This window comes from Pezoporus flaviventris, unplaced genomic scaffold (genome assembly GCF_033815535.1).
Source record: "Pezoporus flaviventris isolate CSIRO_AGI_PZ_B2104156 unplaced genomic scaffold, CSIRO_AGI_Pfla_v1 ptg000036l, whole genome shotgun sequence".
NCBI classification, from domain to species: domain Eukaryota; kingdom Metazoa; phylum Chordata; class Aves; order Psittaciformes; family Psittacidae; genus Pezoporus; species Pezoporus flaviventris.
The window spans coordinates 15,079,566-15,100,572 of NW_026892584.1; the positions used below are offsets into that span (position 1 = coordinate 15,079,566).

A 21,007-nucleotide genomic window follows, 5' to 3' on the forward strand; every position below is an offset into this window, starting at 1 on the left:
ATGGGCAGAGTCATTCCCCAACTCTTCCATCCAGGTTTTCAGCATTTTACTTTGATTTCACATCTACTACGTGAAGTAAAGATCAATCTACTTCCGGAAGGCTACTTTGGTGGGTGGTCTGAGGTCATTCCATTTCTTAATTTCATTTTCCAGTACAGTCAGATTTGTCTTTCCATTTATTGTGTTGAGCTTAATGGTTTTACAGACCCACAGTACCGATAATGTAATACAGAGTATTTGCTTTATTTCTTGCTGTATCCAGCATGGTTTCACACACAAGCTGATCACCTCCAGAACCACGAGAAGCATATCTAATTTGAACTTGGCCCTAATTCTCCTGCCTTCATCAGTTTTGTATACAGTTTATATACAATGAACCCTTGAAGAAAATTCCTTACACTTGACCCTTTCAGTAGCTTCATGGGATTGTCTCCATTTTTTTTGTATTCTTATCAAATGGTTTCACTCTATCGAATCAACATGCCCTCAGAACAATTGCATTAAACAAAACAAGGCTGTTTTCTCTAATTAAAGTTCTTACTCTGCCTACAGTAATGTCAGTAGAGCCTTCACAAAACATGCAATCTATGAAGCCACTGTATTATAAAATGTTTGCAAGCAGTCTTCTGAAACTTGTGTCTTACTCGCTGGAGTAAGCAAATCCCTTTTCTGAGCTAACCACTAAAGTTGTGACCGCAACTTTTCAGATTCTGGAATTACGGAAATAGACTCTGTCACAAATGTGTGAAAGTGTACATCACGCACCGTGGTAACCTGAGTTAACAACAAATCAATACGGGGTGCACTCTGAATGTGCAGACAAAGCTGCTAAGTATTTGTGAGCTGCTTCCATTTTGTGTCCAGAAATTTCAAAGTACTATATACAAGGAACGAACTCTTTATATCAGAATCAAAATATGCACAAACTTTTTTCGAACTTCCCAGTAACACAGCATTGTCTCTAATGGGGTATAAATCCATTTCTCCAGTGCTTCTTGATACATGGAGATGGCACATGGACTAGGCAAAGCCAGAGGAAGACTAACGCATAGGCAGGCTAAGCAAACTTGCATGATTGAAAGGAGTATCTTTAAATCATAACCCAAGCTTAGCTGATGACACAACCATTGTCTGAATCATCTGAAAATCTGAAACAATAGCTCTGAGCATGGTAAACTTTGTCATTAATCTGACAGTGTGTCAGCCTCATGACTTGAAGGACGGGGAGAGGGGCAGCAGGGATTCTGCCACTTCAGCAGACAGCTCTATGGGTGGAGCAGGAGCAGAAAGTACAGTAAGCCTGAGTCAGTCTCCAGCAGATACATTCTTGATGCTTCAGCAACATGACTGAACTTTACACTCAGGACACCCAGTGCCTGTCACCCTCAATAACGAAATGGCATCTCTCACTGTTGCTGATGGTGAGCAGCAATGCAGAGGAGGAATTACATAGCAAAGAAGCAGCAAAGCAGAGGAACCAGAGTTTAAAACCTCACATGACCTAAATAAATACTAGCACTGACATACCTAATTTGGTGCTGTCATGCAAGGGAAGCCTAGTCTTTAGATAAACAGAATGTCCGCCCTTAAACGTCCTGAACTATCAATTTTCTCCTTCTAATACTGCAGAAAGGTTACGCTGCAGTGCCCTGTGCTTCCTCACATTTAAAGTTAGGGTAGCCAAGGGCAACAAAGACTCCTTCCTCTCTAGTCTGATAGCATAGTTCTTCCTTCCTTTTGTTCACATGAAGAACAAACACTGAGTTGAACAATAACAGTGGATGCTTCGTTATGATGCCCTTCTGGGCACCCAGCCCTCGTTAGCATTATCTTACCAATTGGTTTTGTTTTGAAGGAAACCATGAATGGTCCTTTCAATTGCTGGTGTTTCAAGATCAACATAACCTCTACTTCCTCTGTTTTAAAGTCTCCTTATTTTACTAACAATATGTGCACTATGAAAAAAAAAAAAGACACAGAACCAATGAACTGAGAAAACTGCCAGTCTAAGGGGTGTGCAGGAACAGAAGGCCATTTAAAATAGCTTTCTCTGAACCAGCTGAGCTATTGATTCTGAGCATTAGAGTTAAAACCCAAACTAACCACAAAAACAAAGAAAGCCAAAACAACTTAATCTTTGGCAACTATTGAAGGAAGTGCACACAAGGAACAGTTAAAACTCAGAATATACTTTATTTGAAAACATCCAGGCATCTGATCACACTTCCTGAAATCAACATCAGCAGCAGATCCCTCCCTGTCTCATCTACTTTATGGACAAAAAGGTTTTTAGTCATTCAACAAAATCAACGCCCTCTGATCCATAACAGCGGGTGGCAAATGCAGTTTACTACAAACTTATCACTTGTGCATTCCTGCAGTTTTACTCTTCTTGGTCAAGTAATTGTTTTGGGCAAGTCACTAAACTACCACTCGCTTTTCACACTATGGGAAGGACAGGTGAACAAATTTAATGACAATTGTGCAGTCCTCTCTGCACCACCAAACCAGGCACAGTCAAGAAGCCACACTGAAAACAGCTGTTGGTGGATGCAGCTGTTCCAGTGGTGACTGAGAAGGGGAACAAACACAGGCAGACAGCTTCATCAGTCAAGATACCTTTTCTGCAAAGACCTGTCCACAAAAGACACATTCTTGAGCTGACTGTGAGGTGAGCTGGTCTCAATCAGTGCCACACAGCCCTCAGGTGGGCCAGCTCATTTGCCCCTCTGCCAGAAGAGGACCATGAGTTTGCATATTCAGTCTGCGTGCTGAAGTTTCCTGTGCCCTTGAGTGATGCAGCAGTATGCAGTGTCCTTCCTGAGCCCAGACAGCTGGGACCAGTGGGAGGGATGCCTTTCTCTCCTCATGTTCAGATGTGACAGTGGAATTTAGTTCTTTCTACACTGGAGAAATCTGGACTTGCTCTGACTTCTGGCCACTGCTTAGGAACCTTTGTTAGGGCATGACAGATCTTCCATATGAAAATCAAACTGTGCTTTGGGTGGCTGCTTTCCCTCGCTGCTGCTACAGTAGGTGGTAAGCTATTGGGTCAGTTACGTGACCATTCACTCCCTAGTTCAGCCTAACGCACATTCAAGAGAGAAAGGGGGAGCAAACCTGTTTCTCGAGGAAAAGTAAGTATTCTGGATGAATAAAAGTTAGCTCTGTTAAACATCAATAGAGTAGAATTCAGTATTACTCAACTGGAAGGACTGTGGTGATGAAGCGAAGCCATAAAGCTGTAGGGGAAAGAGGGCTGAAAGGCAAAGAAGAAACAACATACCTTTAAGCTCCAGTGTGCACAGCATGAGGCCCTGCCTCTGTATCAAATATGAAGGTGGCTGGGATCACATTACAGAACTATCAGAGTTATGCTTTAACCATTCTAATTTGGTTGTTTTGGCTTTTGCTTGCAGATTAGGATACACTGGCTTGATTTTCAAAGGTAACAAGCACCTACAGCTCCCACTGACTTTGGTGACAGCTGCAGCTCTAAAAATCAATTTCACATAGTTTGCATATTGAGAAGAGCTGAGGGAAAATAAAAGGCCTATTATGTGGATACGAGGAGTTTAAACAGCACTGATGGGTGGTATATGAGTCCCTTCCCTTTTCAAATGAATTTCACTTCATGTTTTGTTTGGTTTTCCTGTTGATGCATCCTGCACCCTCCAGTGCTAAGCTGGTGGGATCCCACATACTTTTCCTGGCATGTGGTGTTTAAAATAAGAGACCTCAGCAATCAGATATCCTCACATTTCCAGCTATTGAACGCAATTCATGAGTACTGTGATCCAATTTCGGAGCAGAAAAGAAAAGATACATAGGAATATTCTCCCGGTGCTGATACAAGGCAGACAAAGAAAACTGAGCAAACAGGATGTTCTGCCCCTCTGTGAACTTCAGCAAATGGCCATAGCAGACAGGATACAGTCTGCAAACTCACAGCTGCAATGTATGTGCCTGGCTGCCCAATACCTTGTTCTGCGTAATTCACTTGCACAAACAGGGCATGAAGAAAGTAACAGATCTAGCATGCAGTTCGCACCCAATATGCCTCAAGACTGAAGTCCTTCATCAAACACACACTGCGTGAAAGAGGAATGTGATGTTTTCTGTATGCAACTAAGCAAAAGAGTCTCACTTTAAACATCTTCATGAGTGCAATGCTTGGTGTTCATGACTCAGGACATCAGCCTGCCTATCTAACATAATTCACTGAGTAGTAAGGCACATTCCAGCTTAAGTCTCCACAAGAACACACAGCACTGAGAAATCACTCTATTGCAGACTGCTTCATAGCACTCTAGTAGTCCCACAGCATTTTCCAGGAACATCACTCTTCATATCTCTGCTGCTGCTTCTGGAGATCACACCTTTCACAGGACATTTGACTACATGGGTGATTGTTTCTGTAATGGAAAAGCTAGGAAGTTTAAATAAAAACGAGATTCAGCAGACAGTAAAGTAAAATCTTTCCAACAGCAACATCTTTTGTTGAACTGATCATTGTAGCATCATCTGCCTGTGCTTCCTCTTCACCACTGCAGTCATGCATGTACTGCTTTGCCTTAGTTGAGCCCTAAAGCAGACCCTCTAGGGTTTTTCAGGTGGAAAACCAGGGAACAGCCAGGGCTGATACACCATGCTCTAACAAACTGCTGACTCCACTTGTTGCCTCTCTCACCTTGGTAACTCTTGGCTAGCTCAATCTGGCCCTGAAATTCAGTATCACAATGTTTTCAGAGGTCTTCACAGAAATGAATGACAAAGGACCACACTCTGGTTTCACTACAACATAAATGATGAGAAGAGCTGCAAGAATCCTTAATACCACGTTAAAAGTTCAAATGAACATACAGAAAATACTTTACCATAACAGCCCCATGTTATTAGTTTTAAGGAATGACTGTAGTAAGAAAAACCTTTTGAAGTAAAAACCTGTTTGTTGGGGGGGTTCATCACATGTGTGTCTGTTTCTATGAAAGTGCTATATATTCCTGTTCCATCTTACCAAGACAGATTTAAGCTTATATGATAAGATCATTTAAATTTGTCGTTAGTCCAGTTTTAAAGACAGGGCAAGTCTACACATCAGATGCTGAGATACCCGAGGTTATTCTAGGTGTGTTAACTCTGGAAACATAGAGAAAGTTTCATAGAAAAACAGTACTGGGGCCAAAGCAGCAGAAAGCCTATTTGCAAGGCGTTACCCCTGTGCTAGTAATCTCCTGCTCAGGCAAAGTTTTCTAGTTTAGATGAAGTATTATTCCAATGTGCCTATCTACACAGGATTGCACTCTGGAGACTTCCAGGTTTAGACTGCAGCTAACTTCTGGATCTCCACACCATTCTCCCCTCCCAAGCACAGGGAACAATAAAGTGACCAGCATTTCCCTTTGGCAACAAAGCTGTATGCTCAGAGATTTTACAAGATTTTAACATGGAGAATACATAAAGTCCTACAGCTAAAGAAAAGTTGTGCATGCTACCAAGATTAATCATTTGGGTCATAGTCCTCTACTGCTACCATTTTACAGAAGAAAACGACAGTAGTAATGGCTTCATCAGGCATGCTAGTGGTGAAACCAGAAGAGACATAACCTTTCAGGACAGCAAAAGAAATGTAGTTGTGCCTACGTGAGAAAGAGATAAATCACAGTGAGACTTAACTGCTTTTTACTTTCATAAGCTGCACACAAGAGCATGAGACTTCACTATGGCTGAAAACGTGGGTTTGGACAGACTTTTTTTGGCTTTCTAAAGCCAAAATGAACTCATGACTGTGTTCACTTAAGAACTTAAGTCCATTTTAGGTACATTTTACCTTATCTTACAAATGTGTGGCCTGAAAGATGTAGTACCTTCTACATTAAATCCAGGCAATTATTAGCAGACTCTTGATCTTCTACAACATTCAGTTCCCAGAACAATATACTGTCACAAATCACAGATACTACCTCTAATCAACAGACAACTTCACTCCATATGTTAAAAGCCTTTTGGAAAAAAGGCCATTTGCTTTAGCACTGTGCTGAAAACACAGGGGAGCAGCTCACTTTGATCAGGAATTCATTACAGAGAGACTGGTAAGGAAGAGATTTCTCTGAAGTGAGACCATTTTGTCCCAGGAAGCCTATGCCAGGCTTGAAAAGAGGGGGATGTCTTTGCAAATACAGACTTAAACTGTTCAGCTCATTGTTTCAACAACAGTGGATTAAAATAATTTTGACTCATACTCATGTAAATGAGAACAGATTTGGCATACTGCTTGTACTAAGATTTTTTTTTCATATTACATTTAGTAAAACTTAAATGCTGGCATTTCAGCTGCCATTTAGCAAAGCATTTGGGGGCAAGTTTGGCTTTCAGGGCAAGAAAGCAGTACTGTATCTTCAGTGTCTTCACACATGTGCTCAGAAATAAGCAAGTAATTCAATACTTCATGCTAAACTGGATTTATCCAGCATAATATCATCCCAAAAGTTAAGCTCACAGAAAAAAAGTATGGCCAGAAACCTTACAGAGCTGTTGTCTATCTACTGTTTCACTAGAAGGATCATGTTCACAGACAGAAACATTTAATTTTATTGAAATGACAGAATTTAGATACAGTTCCTACTGTATCTAAACCCAAGATGCCTCTAGTCTTCCTTCACAATTAAAATATGTTCCCCCCACCTCTCTTCATTACCACTTTTAGTTGGCTTTGCATCTGTGCTTTGTTCCTGTGGACTTCTTCATTTGACAGCCATGGAGTTCAGCTCCTCCAGTGAGACTTTGTTTGACACTGCTGCAGAGCAGTACAGCACTTTCCACAAAAGCCACCTAGTGAGGACACCCTCACCCGAGCAAATGCCATTTCTGGGTCAGGTTTAGAAACCCATTCCCCAAAATGTCATGAACCAGCCAAAGCAAAGGACATTTTCATTGATGTCAGCTACATCTGTAGGAGTGATTTTGCTGGCACTGGGATGATGGGAGTCTTAATTTTTTTACATTCCTTACTGCCAGGATAAACCTAGGCTACTAACCAATTGCAGTTTTGTTTCCTCTCATTGTTACAAACCTGTTAGAAATAGCACAAGACTTTTGGTGTCCTGTGGGGAATACAGCAAAAACGGTTCCACCCCACAGAGACCCTAACAATGATCAGTTCATCTTTATCCCTCCAGCAGGACCGGAAATCACCAGTGGTACTGCAAATCTGTTACCATCTCAATAGCAATGCACAACTTTATTCCCATTAATCTGTCTTCCATCCATTCACACATCAAGTACAACCCTGCTACATTTTACAGATTATATCCATGTTATTCCAGACAAAGGTCACTTTATAGTTACAGTTCTTTAATTGAATAGAAGCTTTTGATGCAGTAAATCATTGTCTCTCACTGTTCAAACTCACACAATACAATACAAATAATGCTGCCCTTTCTTTCAGAATTTCCCTTCTACCTCACTACTCCTTTCTTTACAAAATAAAATGAGGCACTCTTCACTTGCTTCAGCCATATAAATTAGTCACAGCATTTGGAGACACTTTGCCACACTGCACTACAAACCCAGACCCTATGCTATTTTGAGATCAAAATGAGTCTCCTTCCTTACATTAGTGACAAATGCAACACAATGTACCAAGGTTTCCCTAGATTTAGCTGTTCCCAGATCTCTCCCCTATTAGTAGGATGAAACTTAAAACCTAAGACACTCTCTTCTGAGTGCCACATATTTTTTGTTCCTACTTATGAGAAGTTACCTGCTTCAATAAGACATTATAGGCAAGGTGAGCACGGCTGTGTGCACATAGACACATGAGCAGTGGAAAAGAGGGCAGGAGAAAGGGTGGATTAATCAACTAATTATCCAGTCCTCATGATACAAGAATCTAACTTTTCCCTTTAGCAACGCTAAGTATTCTGTCTTTACTTTGAGTGGGAGCCAGTGAGCATGAGACACAGATGTTTTGAGGTTAAGTTTCCAGGTAGTTATAACTTTCTTTCAAAAGGAAGAATAAAAGAGGATAAATCTTAATGTCAAGTACACTCACGCAAAACGGCAACCATTTAACAGCAACAGTGCTTTATTTAGCACTGAAGGTCATGACAAGAACTGAGGTCAAAAGCTAAGGCAGACAAATTCTAATCTGAAATACAGAACAAATATTTAGCAGCAAGGTAGCTAAAGCCTGATAGCACTGTCAAGACAAACCAGGAACTTTTATTTCTTGATGTCTTCAAACAAAAGTGAATGCCTTTCTAAAAGACATGATTCAGTGTAAAAAGTTATCACATATCTGAAGGAAACATGCATGATATATGGGAGGTCAGTCTGGATGAACAGCTGATTCCACCCATCTTTAAACCCTATGACACTGAAAATAAATCATTACTCAAAAGCAAGTCCTAGCTCACTAGTATTATTTGCCTCTGAGCTCTTTCAGTGAAGAGCAGTGTTAATCAGTTTGGTTAAAGCATTTAGCGAAAAGACTCTCCAGCTGGCAATCAGGCACCATGTTCCCTGTCCTCTTTTGCAGCGCCATCCTCTTGGTAACAGAGGGCATTTACTTAGGTGAGATGGAATGAGACTTACATCCACAAACAGCCCAGCTATCAGCTGCTAATAGCTAGGCTCTGTTGCTTGCTATTTATATCCTAGAATGCTGCTACTTCTAAAGTTAGACTTGGACGATGCTTAAAACCGACGTCAGTTTATTCAGCCTATCTTCTTTTTTTGCATATGTGCTTGCATGGCTAAGTGGCATCTTCAAATTCAGCTGCCCTAACCCAGTATGTGTGACATTCAGCATCAATGAAACTACAAGGGGAGAACAGACCATAATCTGTTCTGACTGATATGCCAGAAACAGAACTACCAGCTAGTGATTTCCAATCCAGACCATAAATTATATCACTGCCAATGAGAAAAATAATCTTGTGACTTGCACCCTTAAACAGTCAGGTCTGGAGCTTTTTGTTGTTATTCTTCTTTTTAACAGTATCATCTCATTTATTTTACCTAGCGTATTGAATTAGGGAAGCAACAGCAAGTCCTTAAACAGAACACACAAGCAGACAGCAAAACTTCCAATATTTTGAAGTGCTTAGGTCCAGGCTCCTGCCTTCCTGTTTATGATCTCTATAAAACAGATTTTGCGTTCTCAATTCAGGTTCATACAGAGTCACACTGTACAGCATGCAGTACATTACATGACATCGTATTGCAATATAAAGGCAATTAAGGCTTTTTTTTTTGGTTTGCACTCCACCCCCTCCATAGCACAGTGCATACTGAAGCTATGAAAGCAGGATAATGAAGGCTGACTTCCCCTGGTAAATCTCCGACTAGCCAATCTTGCTTTCCAACCATCAAATTTTGTTTCTCTAGTCTGCAAATGGAAATAAAAGAATGAGTGAATAAATGGATTCTTTTCATCCCTAAACACTTCAAGTTTATAAAAGCAAAGAAGTTTTCTCTGTGGCACCCTTGGGCAACCTGGAGCAATCCTCTGACAATAAAAGAGAAGCAGTTCTGCCTTCACGAGGGTCTCCTCCAAACACCGTTCTTGCACTGAGGCCATGAGATGCAAAGATACCAGGGAAACAGAGAAGCGATTTACATTGACAAAGAGGATTTTGATACACTCCTCCAAATGGGGCAGCATTACCATCTTAATAGCCTTTTGCTCTCAGCCTTCTTCCTGAGGACGCTGGAGATTTTTGCAAATGGAGAACAGTTCCGCTTCCCATTTTAACTGCAACAATAGCAGAAGGGCTCCTTAAACTGCATCAAATAGCAGCCTGTGAAATCCCTAACTAGCTGCACTGCCTCTCCTGCCGTTTTATTATCCTCCAGCCCACAGAACAAAAAGGGGGGGGGGGGGGGGGGTGCTCCTCCTCATTTTTAGCCTATTCCACACATCCTAATCCCTCAGAGGTGACAATGGAAATTGCTTATGGAACTGTTAAATCACACGTTCACTTTGTCTTTCATTCCCCATTCACCCTCTCTAATCGAGGAGTTTCCAGCCACATTTTCCGATATCAATTTGTTTATGGCCTATTGGCTAATGGTCCCAGGATGGGACCCCCTGAGTAAAAAGAAGGAATCCTGGGCACTTCAGCCAGCTGCTGTTTCTCACCAGTTCCCACACCCATCCACTTGTTCCCATCAGCCATCCTGAATGTGATCACCTCCTGACACCATCTGAATTCAACAACAAAGCCTGAATGGGAAAGCTGCCTTTGCAATCAGTCTACGGGACAGATTCCACTTGTTAGTGCTATACGATGTCCCTTGAGCAGCAACGCAGGGACACTCCCTCACCGGCTGACCCATGGCCAGTTGACTTATTGATATCTTGCCTTGTGTCCAGCTTCCCTTTGGAAAAAAGCACCAGCTACAACTCTCATAAAAAACCTAGCCACCCTTGCACGAAGCAGCCTTGTGCCTCTTTCTCTGTCTTATCCGAACCAGCCATTTCCAGGTGATTTGCTCACTTACTCTTTCCATTAATGATCATTGAAATGTGGGATGAGAACATGCAATATTTACTTTGAACAACTCAGATGGCTTGTGTGTAAGTGCTTGCAAGTCTCTGTAAAATAGCCTGGGACACACTATCAGGGGAACCATGCCCGTCCTTAATACCCATCATGGAGAAAAATATCTAAACTGGAAACATAACGGCGTAGAAAAGAAGAGCTTCAAGCTGCCTTCCAAAATGTACAAAGAATGCTTGATATAGAGACAGCATTTACTCTGAGATATACAAAACGGTATCTCCCCTGATTTTAGAAAAACAGTGAAAGATGGTTTAAATGTGCAGCCCAGAAACATGGATACCAGGAAGAGAGCAATTCCCATACTCCTAATACAATGCTATCCCTTCTATCAGAGTCCTGCTTCACCATCATTACATGTTACCAGGCCCATTTGTTCGTTAAAGGCAAGGTTCAGTCCTTGGAAAGCTATAGTCCTGTCTCACAGAAAAGAACTGAAACAAAGATCCTCTCTGAAAAAAATGCTTCCCATTTCTGAAACTGGAAATTTTTCTTTCCCAAAGTTTCACTTACATCAGTGCCTGAGGACAGAGCAGGAAACTGTCTGACTTTTTATTAATGACGAGAAACATCTCTGCAACATAGAAAATATTCAACATTGAAAAGTAGCTTGTCTTCTGCCCTATACTGAACCAAAATATGTCTAGACCAACTCTAGCAAGCCATCTCAGTTTAAACTAATAAAAATTGTTTGTAGTTCCTGTAGCCTTTTTAAAATTACTGCTAACAAATAAACCAGATCAAATTTCCAAAATGCCATCTAAGAATACACTGGGTATAGTACTTAAATTCTTAGGAAACACCAGATGGACACCCCTACCCCCCTATTATCATTATGTAGGTGTATCAAATGGAAGCAAAAACACAGCATAAAAATATTTTTGATTCTTCTGTTTTTCTGATGTTATGTATCACCAGAGATGTAAGTGTATTTAGTCACTAGTAAAAGTAAACAAGTTGCTGGTCTGGTACAGCCTGTTTGAAGGTGAGAAATGGGCAATCAGAAGGAACTGTCTGCATACCTTAAAATGTTCAAGGTGCTTTATGAGATCAGTGACCTCAGAAACAGCGATACTCACTTTTTTTTAAACGCCATGGCTGCATATCAGAGCATATCCTCTGAACAAAAAGTGACAGGTGCTGACTAGTTTTATTTAGTCTGCTGAACTGATGCAGCAATCAGGAGTCAGGCTGCATATCAACAGACAGCAACTAAACAAAATTATCTATGAATGTCTATCAAAAAGTAGGGGCATTAAAGGGAGACTTACTGGAATAAATGGGTTTAAAAGGGGAAGGGCTGAACTTCCCTTTTGCTGTGGTCTAAAAGTACATGGATTAGGACATGGCCACATGGAACCCCAGTTCCCTGACATCATGGCAGTAATATACAGCTTTTCAGTACACTACCTCATATCCCAGAGAATCTGGGCCATGGGGCATTAGCATTAAAATGCTAATCACAAAAATAGAGAACAGATATTAATTTCCTGTATTTTTACTGATGTCAAGCCATTCACTAAAGAATAACCATTTACTAGAGCAGGTTATTAATGGTAGATAGGTATGTTTCTCCTGGAGAAATCTATCCAATGGCAACATTGTCAGAACCATTCTACTTTACCTTGCAGGAAAACAGGGAGCCTTGATTAATAATTTCAGGGCCCATTCTTAGATCCACTGGAATACGCAACAACTGATTTAGTATAATCCAAGACAAAACAGTGAGTGTATCAGAGGGCTGCCCTTGTTAGCCAGACTGTTAAATGTGGGAGTTTTTAATCAGGTATAAACAGCTCCATTTTCAGCCATAGATGCTGTTACCTACATTCAGCCTGCTTAAAATACTAACTGAAAAGGCAAAACAATCAATGCTCTGGTCTTACCTTGAAGAACCAAGCCTGATTTCTCAATAGTGTAGAAAAAGGCAGAGAATGGAGCAACAGGGGATTTAGCAACCAGGAGCTGCAAACCAAACAAGTAATATGTAAGTACATGTCTTTATAACATACTGATCAGAGCTCAAATCTGTTGAATAATCTCACTGGATTTAACTTCTCTAAGTAGTAAGGCATATTGCAGAAACAACAAGGTAGTCATTGATCTAGCCCTGTCACTTCTAAGTAGAGGTCTTCTTACATGTATGTACAGCCCATGATGCGATTTTAAAAGGATTCACAGGTCCTAGAAAACCACTATCAAAAAGAGCAGTGCATTTTGCCTTACTGGCATCCTGTTAAGCTTAATCATTCCTGCTGGTTCAAGTAGTTGTACTCAGACACAAATTTGAGCAAAACTGCAACTGCCATTGGGAAACACAATTTTAATTGTCCTTAGCTGTTCTACTGATGTGCCCCTTGCCTTCTCCATGAACTCCACCTGGAACTGAAGAACAAGAACTCCTCCTGCCCCTGGAAGCAGCATGGACCACCTGTGGGTCATCACACCAGGGACGGCAAGTATCTGGATGTTCTCTTTCGCAAAAGGGGTAATGACCAAGTCAAACTTTATTCAAGGATCTTAACCTTTGAGTATCAAAACAGGAACTGGAATTCCCTTGGGGTGTATAGCACAATTGAATTTAGCTCAGCTTTTGTGTGTGCTGGCCCTCTATGGTCAGGCCAGAAACATCCCAAGCTCTCTGGAGAGAAACTATGGAGTGTGAAAGATGAGGTGCAGCAGAGCTCTGGAGTCAAAGAAATGGGTTTGCTGGCAGGGCAATGGCGATGTGGAACTTGCAGTGGCAAACGCACACAAACGTGCTAGGCTTTATTGCTTGGCTGTTTGATTTTTGCTCATTGCCGAGCACTGCTCCTCACAGTTTGCCTAACATACCCCCCATTCTGTCACCTACATGAAAGTCACATTTTAATGAAAAATTTAATAAGCTCTGCCCACAGCGTGATCAGCATAAACACTGACCTAATAGTCCCCATGTGGGCCTGCAGAAGACATGGGCAGCAGTGGCTGAAGCAGAGAGCATGCTGCTGCTCTGCCTCTGGTACAGAGCTGCTCATGAAAGCTGAAACACATTTCTCTGCTCGCCTTTTCAACAGATAGAAGAAAAGGCCAGGAACTGGAAACCAGTGCTCCCAGCCATGGCTGCGCACCCTGGAAAAGCCTTCCCACCCTCCTGGCCCCTGAGGACATGGTTTGAGCAGGCTGCTCCTCCTCAGCCCATGCTGATCCTGGGATCAGCAGGGATCTGCTCCGAGCAGAGCAGTATTGCAGAGCCCAAGCCATGACTGCTTGGGGCTCAGAGCGTGCCTGACGACTTCTTTTCCTTCAGTGCACTGGTTTCATGTAACCCATCCATGAGACCTGCCCAGTTGCGATTTGTGGAACCTTCACACTCCTCAGGGCCTACATTTCTAAAGCCCTGTCATATACTACACCCTCCCAGCCCAAGAGAGGCAGCCGTCTCTCAGATACATCCAAGTACAGACTTCTTAGAACTACAGACAGGAACAATCTTATTTTTAGAGGTGTGGGGCACAACAGGTCCTGCTGATTTCAAATTGAGTAACCCTTTCCCCCCCCAGTTATTTCCAAAGGTCATGCCCTAATTCTGCCAAGCATTCAAGCACTTGTAAGGGTCACTGCGTACGAATTTCGGTTGGTGGTGCCTAATGATCAGCAGGGAAACAGTGAACAGGTTTTACAAAAGCCAAGAGAGATTACATAAAAGCAAGGAAGTTCATGCTCACCAAAACTGCTCACATTTCACTGGAAAGTCAGCCAGTATTGAACCACTTCACAGACATACAGGACTAGGCCATTTATTCGTAAGATTAACAATATCAAGCACCAGAGGTTTGAGCTCTGCAGAGTCCTTATGTAAGCACGGGATTTGGTAGCAAATTCTGCAGCAGAATCAAGGCTTGTGTGACTGTTCTGTAGCACTTTAAATGCAAAGGTTATCTATATAGTAGGTTGGTTTCATTTGTATGTAGTCTGCAGACATGAGTATGCTTAGACATCTTGCAACTTTTTCTCATCTGATTCTGACAGAGGCTGAAGAAATGAAATCCTCAAATATCTGGTTCTTCAAATCTAACCATTACTACCCACAGCTAGCAAACGCTTCTATGGTTTTCAGAGTTCAAACCAAACATAGCCTCCCTTCTTCAGGAAGTAAAAAAGGCAGGCACATAAAAACCACAGCACAGCCAGAGAACATCAGACCAGTCCAAATGTCAGTGTTTTCCTTTCAGTCATATGAGGCTGGCAAAACCACCTCAGGATGCAATACAACCTTTGTGATGTACTCCAAGTAGGAAAACTGCTGCGGTAGCACTTTCCCCTCTTCCGCGTTTATTACCGTTCTCTCTGGAATGAACTTCTGGAGGAAGGAGGGGCATGTCACATCCCACATCCCTGGCGCACCTTGACAAAACCCAAATTTCCCTCCCCGCCATTATCTCCAGGGCCAGCACTGATGCCACGGGAGGGGACTCTGCCAGGAGGACAGCAGAGTTCTTCCTGGTACTTCACACACCCCTCAGTATTGAGAACATGAGGGAGAGGATGGGGGGGAAAACCTGTGCGAATGCTCAGCTACAGGGTCTCTCGCAGCAGCTGGATGTTTAATCAGAAAGGCCCGAAGTGAAACGGTTACAAATCTCATGCTAAGGTCAAGCTTTTGGCATTCTGTGCTGGTCTATACACATAAATACTAACCTATACATGCACGTGCACTAGGCACGGTTGTATGTGCAAACGGACAGACATTCAAATAACCCTATGTACGTTCTGTTACTGCATTTTTATGCAGTTACAGTGTGTGTATAACTAAGTTATAGCCATGAAAAAATATAATAAATCACATCCTTTCAGCAGCACATCACTGGGCCCCTCTGAAGGGCTGCTGCTTCTTCTGAGTTACATCTCAGGCTCAGAATTAGCGTCCTTCCTAGTGAAACGAGAACAACTCAGAACATTCAAAGGTATTGCTTTATTTTGAATGTTTGCTTACTGAGAAAAATAACCTTTAAAGTTGTGAATGCTCCAACCCTGGCAGTGTTCAAGGCCAGGTTGGACAGAGCCTTGGGTGACATGATTTAGTGTGAGGTGTCCCTGCCCACGGCAGGGGGGTTGGAACTAGATGATCTTAAGGTCCTTTCCAATCCTATTCTATGATTCTATGATTGCATATTTCACAACCAGATAGAGTATATAGGATTCTTTCTTATAACACCAATCTCTGCCTTAACCTAACTGAAAAAAAGTAAATACATGCTTAGATTTGTATTTCAACCAAAGAGAAAAAAAAAAACAACAAAGGTAATAGGTCATTGCAAACCATCCTCTGGTTAGAATAGCCAGCACAGAGTAGTCTTATGTATACAGAAAGAGATTATTTAACACAGATGGAAATACATTAAAAAAAATAAATTATGTCTTGGAGCCCAAAAAGTGGAAGTATAAATAAAAAAAAATAATCAAGGTAATGTTGACCCTGCAAAGATTATTAACAGTACCAAAAATGAAAAAAAAATTGGAGGTATAATGAAAAGATATTGGCATAGTGATAATAGTGATAATTATATTCTAGATATGAGTGAAGAAATAATCAGTTTTCTACAAGCAGGACAATGCTGAAAAAGAGTAAAAGACATAATGGGCATTACCTGTATCATGTAGATATAGAAATAATAACTGAGTGGAAAGAAAACCCCTGGAGTTTAGTGCATTCAGCAGAACATAGATAATCTCTATAGAAAAAATACTGTAAGAATCAGCATGTGAATTTAGGTCTGATAAGTAGCATTTGTCATACATCTATGAAATTGAAGCTGATGCAACATAACCGAGAAGCAACAAACAGTCCTCAGAGGGAAGATTAAAAATATAAGTAAACTGGTAAACTGAGGCCTGTAATGTTATTTCACTATCATGCAGAAATTTTGAAAGGAAGAGTAAGTAAAGACTTGGAAAATAGGATAAAACAAAACATGGATGTCATTCCAGACATACCTGACATCCTCCTTTGAGCTTTTTAGGAATCTGAAATAAATTAGGCCTTATCTATTTGGATCTCTGTAAAGCTTTTAACACTGCTAAATGGGAACTGATAATGAAGAAAGCAAGGATAAGCACAGAAGCTGTGAGGCAAAAGGGGAAACAGTTATTGAAAAGAAAACCCTTTCCAGTTATATTAGTACCTCACAAGATCACTGACCCATAAGGTGATGTAACCAGGACAACAGCAGCTCCAATGATACAGTACAGCACCATATACACCTAGCAAACCCAGGGATACCTTGGTGTTTCTTTACAAGCCATTATCAAGGTTTAATCTGGAATACCATGTACAGTACAGACCACCCATGAACTCGAGCTGCAAGAGATGGGCTATATGCTGGTGAGGACAGTGGAACACTCATCTGAGAGGCCACTGGAAAAAATTAATTCAGTGAATCTCGCATTAATGAAGGCTGACTGCTATGTGTGTAAGTGAATGGGGAGAGAGGAAACGAGAACGGAGCAGGAAGAAAGAGAAGAGCTTCTGAAACTGACAATCCTGGCACAAGAACGAATGTGCAGCCATGAAGACATTTTGGCTGAAGATTTTAAAGTTTATAACCATTAGCAAAGTTTGATTCTGGAAGAGCCTTCAACTGGAAGAAGCAAGTCTATAAAAAAAAAATCTTTGTTTTTAGGATTCAGATTAAAATTTTATGAAGGATACAAAGCAGTGCCTGGGATGCACTCCATGACCTATGAAGTCTCTTCAAGTCCTATGGGCATCTTGAGAGGCACTGAAGCCCTGCCAACTCATTTTTTATGCTGATAGAACTGACAGAGTTGGAACAATACATTCTAACAATGTCCCTTGATGTTTCACATGCAAGTAAGGATCTTTGTGGTCAATAAACCAAGAAAAAGTTGCTCATTTTCAAATGCAGAATTTATAATTTAAAGTCTTTTCATATATATCTTCTGGTGAACATCTGCTCCTCTCCCTGAGACTCTAAGCAGCCACCTGAGGATGTAGAGAACTCAGCGGGTCTTCCAGGATAACTCAGCAGACAGGTCAAGCAGAACAGGAATATCTAAAATTCACTTATATTTAACTTTATCTCTTGTTCCAATTCTAAATCAGTCCTGGCTAAAAACTGGAGAGAGTACATTTGTCTGAACTTGTATCTGAATCAGATTTTTTTTTTTTAACAAGCTGAAACAGAAACCTCTTTCCACAATTTTACTTTCCTGAAGTTAAGATTAAGAACCTAAATTTTGAGTCCAACATAAAAGATGTCCCTTTTTTCACTTCAGAAGAGAAAAGAAAATACAACTCCACTAATGTTTGCAACATACGTAAAGGAATTTATTTCAGATAAGCAAAAGACACAGCTTTTGTAAGTGCTATTTAATCAAGGAATCAAAGATGAAATTCAGGCCTAATCAGAATATTTTCATCTTAACACAAAGTTGCACTAAAAGGAGTACAAACTTTGAGATGAGTAAATTGTAATGGTAAATAATAGTCTAAAAAAGTTAACAAGTATTTCGATTACAAAAAATATTTTTTTAAATTATGAAATGAGTAGGAAATAGACATAGAAAAATGATAAAATGGCACTTAGTCTTATCCATGATGCTTCTGGAATGCTACCCATGATCTATCTGTAAGCTTCTGGAATGGAATATAAAATCCAGATGCAGTTCTTATTATTCTGCTGTCCTGCTAAAGCGTGAATGATAGAGGTGAATGAGAAAAAAACGAAACTATTTTAACCATACAAAACGGTCAAACCTTGGTTTCTTTCCTTTCTAGCATCGCATTTCCCTGTCAGGAGGCTTGTAATAGTTTTTTATAATTTGCCAAAAATGTAGAATAAACATAAAACAACTGAAAACTGATTTCTGCCATGAAGCATGTTAATAATACAAAGGTAGTATGGAAAAGGAAATATATCACCTTGATGAAAAGTGAATAGAAACTGGATAGATGCCATTAGATTAGATAAAGGAAGATAAATGGGAGACAGGCAGAGTTGAGAAACAAAAGGCTTAGAGAGAATTGATGATGACAGCAGAAAAATTGTAAATTAAAGCTTGTTTTTAATTAGGGAAAGTATTTTTCTTAATAAAGTTTACTGTTTATAGGATTTATGGAAGAAATGAATCACAGAATTGATTGCAGAAGCCCAGCATAAAATACTAATTATTGTTGGGACAACATCCCCTGTCAATAGCAAGGGAAGTGATGAATTGGAAAACGTATTGGATGGACTTTTGTAAGTAGTCTGATAACTAGAAATCAAGCCAGTGTCCTGCCAAAAAAAGTAAGGATGACGAAGGGGACAGCATCCTATATCAAATTAGTTCTCAAAATGCCAGGATGATAAACTACCAAATAGTGAAACAATAAGATGATTTTGACTGAGCCATGAGCTCTCACATGGTAAAAAAAAATAAGATTTCATAATGAAAAACTAACGATTTTAACAAAAGTAATGGACTAAGATGTTTCAATGAAATATTTGACAAAATCAGCTGTATTAACCTTTAATACATCATTTCTGTTTAGACTGGAAGGACACCCAGTTTCTTCACCATTTTTTTACTGAGACTATTACAACAAATTTGTTCTTAGCAATGACTGAGAAATACGAATGAAACCATGTGAAGCCTCTTCTAAAGTATGTCAGGTTTTTAGCAGTGAACATATTCTTCTCTTTTTATTTTGTTCTGTGTTAAGTTTTTCCTTAGATTTCCTTTTCTGCTAGATTTACCGTATCTCATCTTTTGTACTGATAAAATGTGTGTATGTGCACTAAGGACTGAATGAATAACAAAACCACATTTACAGCCAATACATATTTTGGAATTTAGATCTACTGACCAAATACATGAGATTTGTGCAAGGAGTCTGGCTCTCACTACCCTTGCTGCCCTTGATGAAACAATGCTGGCTTGCCAGGGTTTTCCTAATTCATATTGTTGTCTTATTGCAGTAAACAAGCCCTGCTAATAGTTGGTGCATTTCAGGAGAATTCTCCAGTTACACCACATTCACTTGGAAGAGCGTAGCTGAGAATTGAGGAGGAAAACTACACCATTGACAGTGTCATTCAACAGGGAAAAGACTATCTCAAAGGTTCAGTTAGACTCACGTACCAATAAAATCAGTGCTAAGCTAAACAAATCTTTCCCCTAATTGTGCCAAATTGTCTGGGTGGACAATATTCACGCCAGAATTTCCCTTCTTATTGTAGATTAGAAGGGCTGTTTTTTCAGCTGCAACAGAGCCCAGGAAAAAGTCAGTAAGAAAAACAACAAAGCTGACTTTGCATCAGATATCCTAGCAGAGCTCATAACTGTTTTTACTGTCTTCCCTTCTTGTACTTCTTGGGCCCTATGTGCAGGAATTTGATATATTCTAGAAACAAAAGTGGCAGTCCTTATTCTGTAGGTAATTTACTTTTGAGTAGGAGCTACAACCCAGTTCCCAGGGCCAGCTCTCTTTCCCAGTCCCACAGGTCATGCTGCCTCCAGCCCACTGGAAAGGTCCAAGGAGAGAACCAAGACCTCCTTAACAGACACTAACACTGCAGTGTTAAGGCTTCACACAGCAGTATACCAGCTGTCCCCTGCTACCTCTTCACACTGAAATATCCTTCAGGGCAATGCTACAGCATTTTACAAGGTAGGAGGAAAAATGGTTGTGCTTTCTGTCAAGCCTCACCATGCACTAGTGCTTGTTAGACCTTGGAGCAATCTGAGGCTTCACTCTCGCAATAGGTTGATTTACCTTGGGAGATAACTGCGCCTTGTTGCAGAAGCGAAAAAGTGATCCTAGAATGTTTCCAGTGCTCTGGTGAAAAAATGTAGTTTAGGTATCCTGCAGTCATTTACTAAGCTTGTAGGATATACCTATAAACAATTTACTGATCTCCCACTGCAAATGATTCCTGGGATAACAACATTTTACTTGTATGTGGTACTTAAATCTGCAGGTTTTAAAAACACTTTATAAGAGTGAGGAAAAAGCAACCCCATTATGCATAAGGGTAAATTGAAGTTCAGAAATTAAATACATTCCTAAAGACTTTATAGGTGATATCAGTACCAAAATATGAATAAAATGTTATCAAATCATATTGCCTTCACAAGCAAATCACTGTAGAGTTTGTTTGTCTTTATCAGGGACTTGTGTTTTCTTATGGAAATGATTATCCCCTTCTTTTTAGCTTCCTCCATACCCTGTTGCAAGGGAAAGTTCTCTATGGACAGATTTTCCCATTTCAAGCAGAAGAAAGCTCAGCCACCACAGAAGTACTGTCTGTACCTGTATGCTTGTCAGTAGAAGAGGCTACAGTAGAAACTGGGTAACAATTGGGAATAAAAAGGAAAAACTGACAGGTTGAGGGAAAAGAGATACATGCAGTCATCCTTCAGCTTTCCTAAGCATCTAGACTTCACAGATATATTCT

The 21,007-nt window shown here is 40.5% G+C and overlaps 1 protein-coding gene across 4 annotated transcripts in view; it reads right to left on the reverse strand.

Moving 5' to 3' along the window:
- The window catches only part of RAD51B (RAD51 paralog B), a 457,006-nt gene that overhangs the window by 148,038 nt on the left and 287,961 nt on the right, over positions 1-21,007 (reverse strand). For 3 of the 4 annotated variants that reach the window (XM_061463287.1, XM_061463285.1, XM_061463286.1), the window contains exon 10: positions 12,452-12,530. In XM_061463287.1, coding sequence (XP_061319271.1) covers positions 12,452-12,530 — 79 coding nt within the window. Of the gene's footprint in view, positions 1-9,021; positions 9,142-12,451; positions 12,531-21,007 lie in introns of all 4 variants that reach the window. The other variant, XR_009745095.1, reaches the window with a different exon arrangement.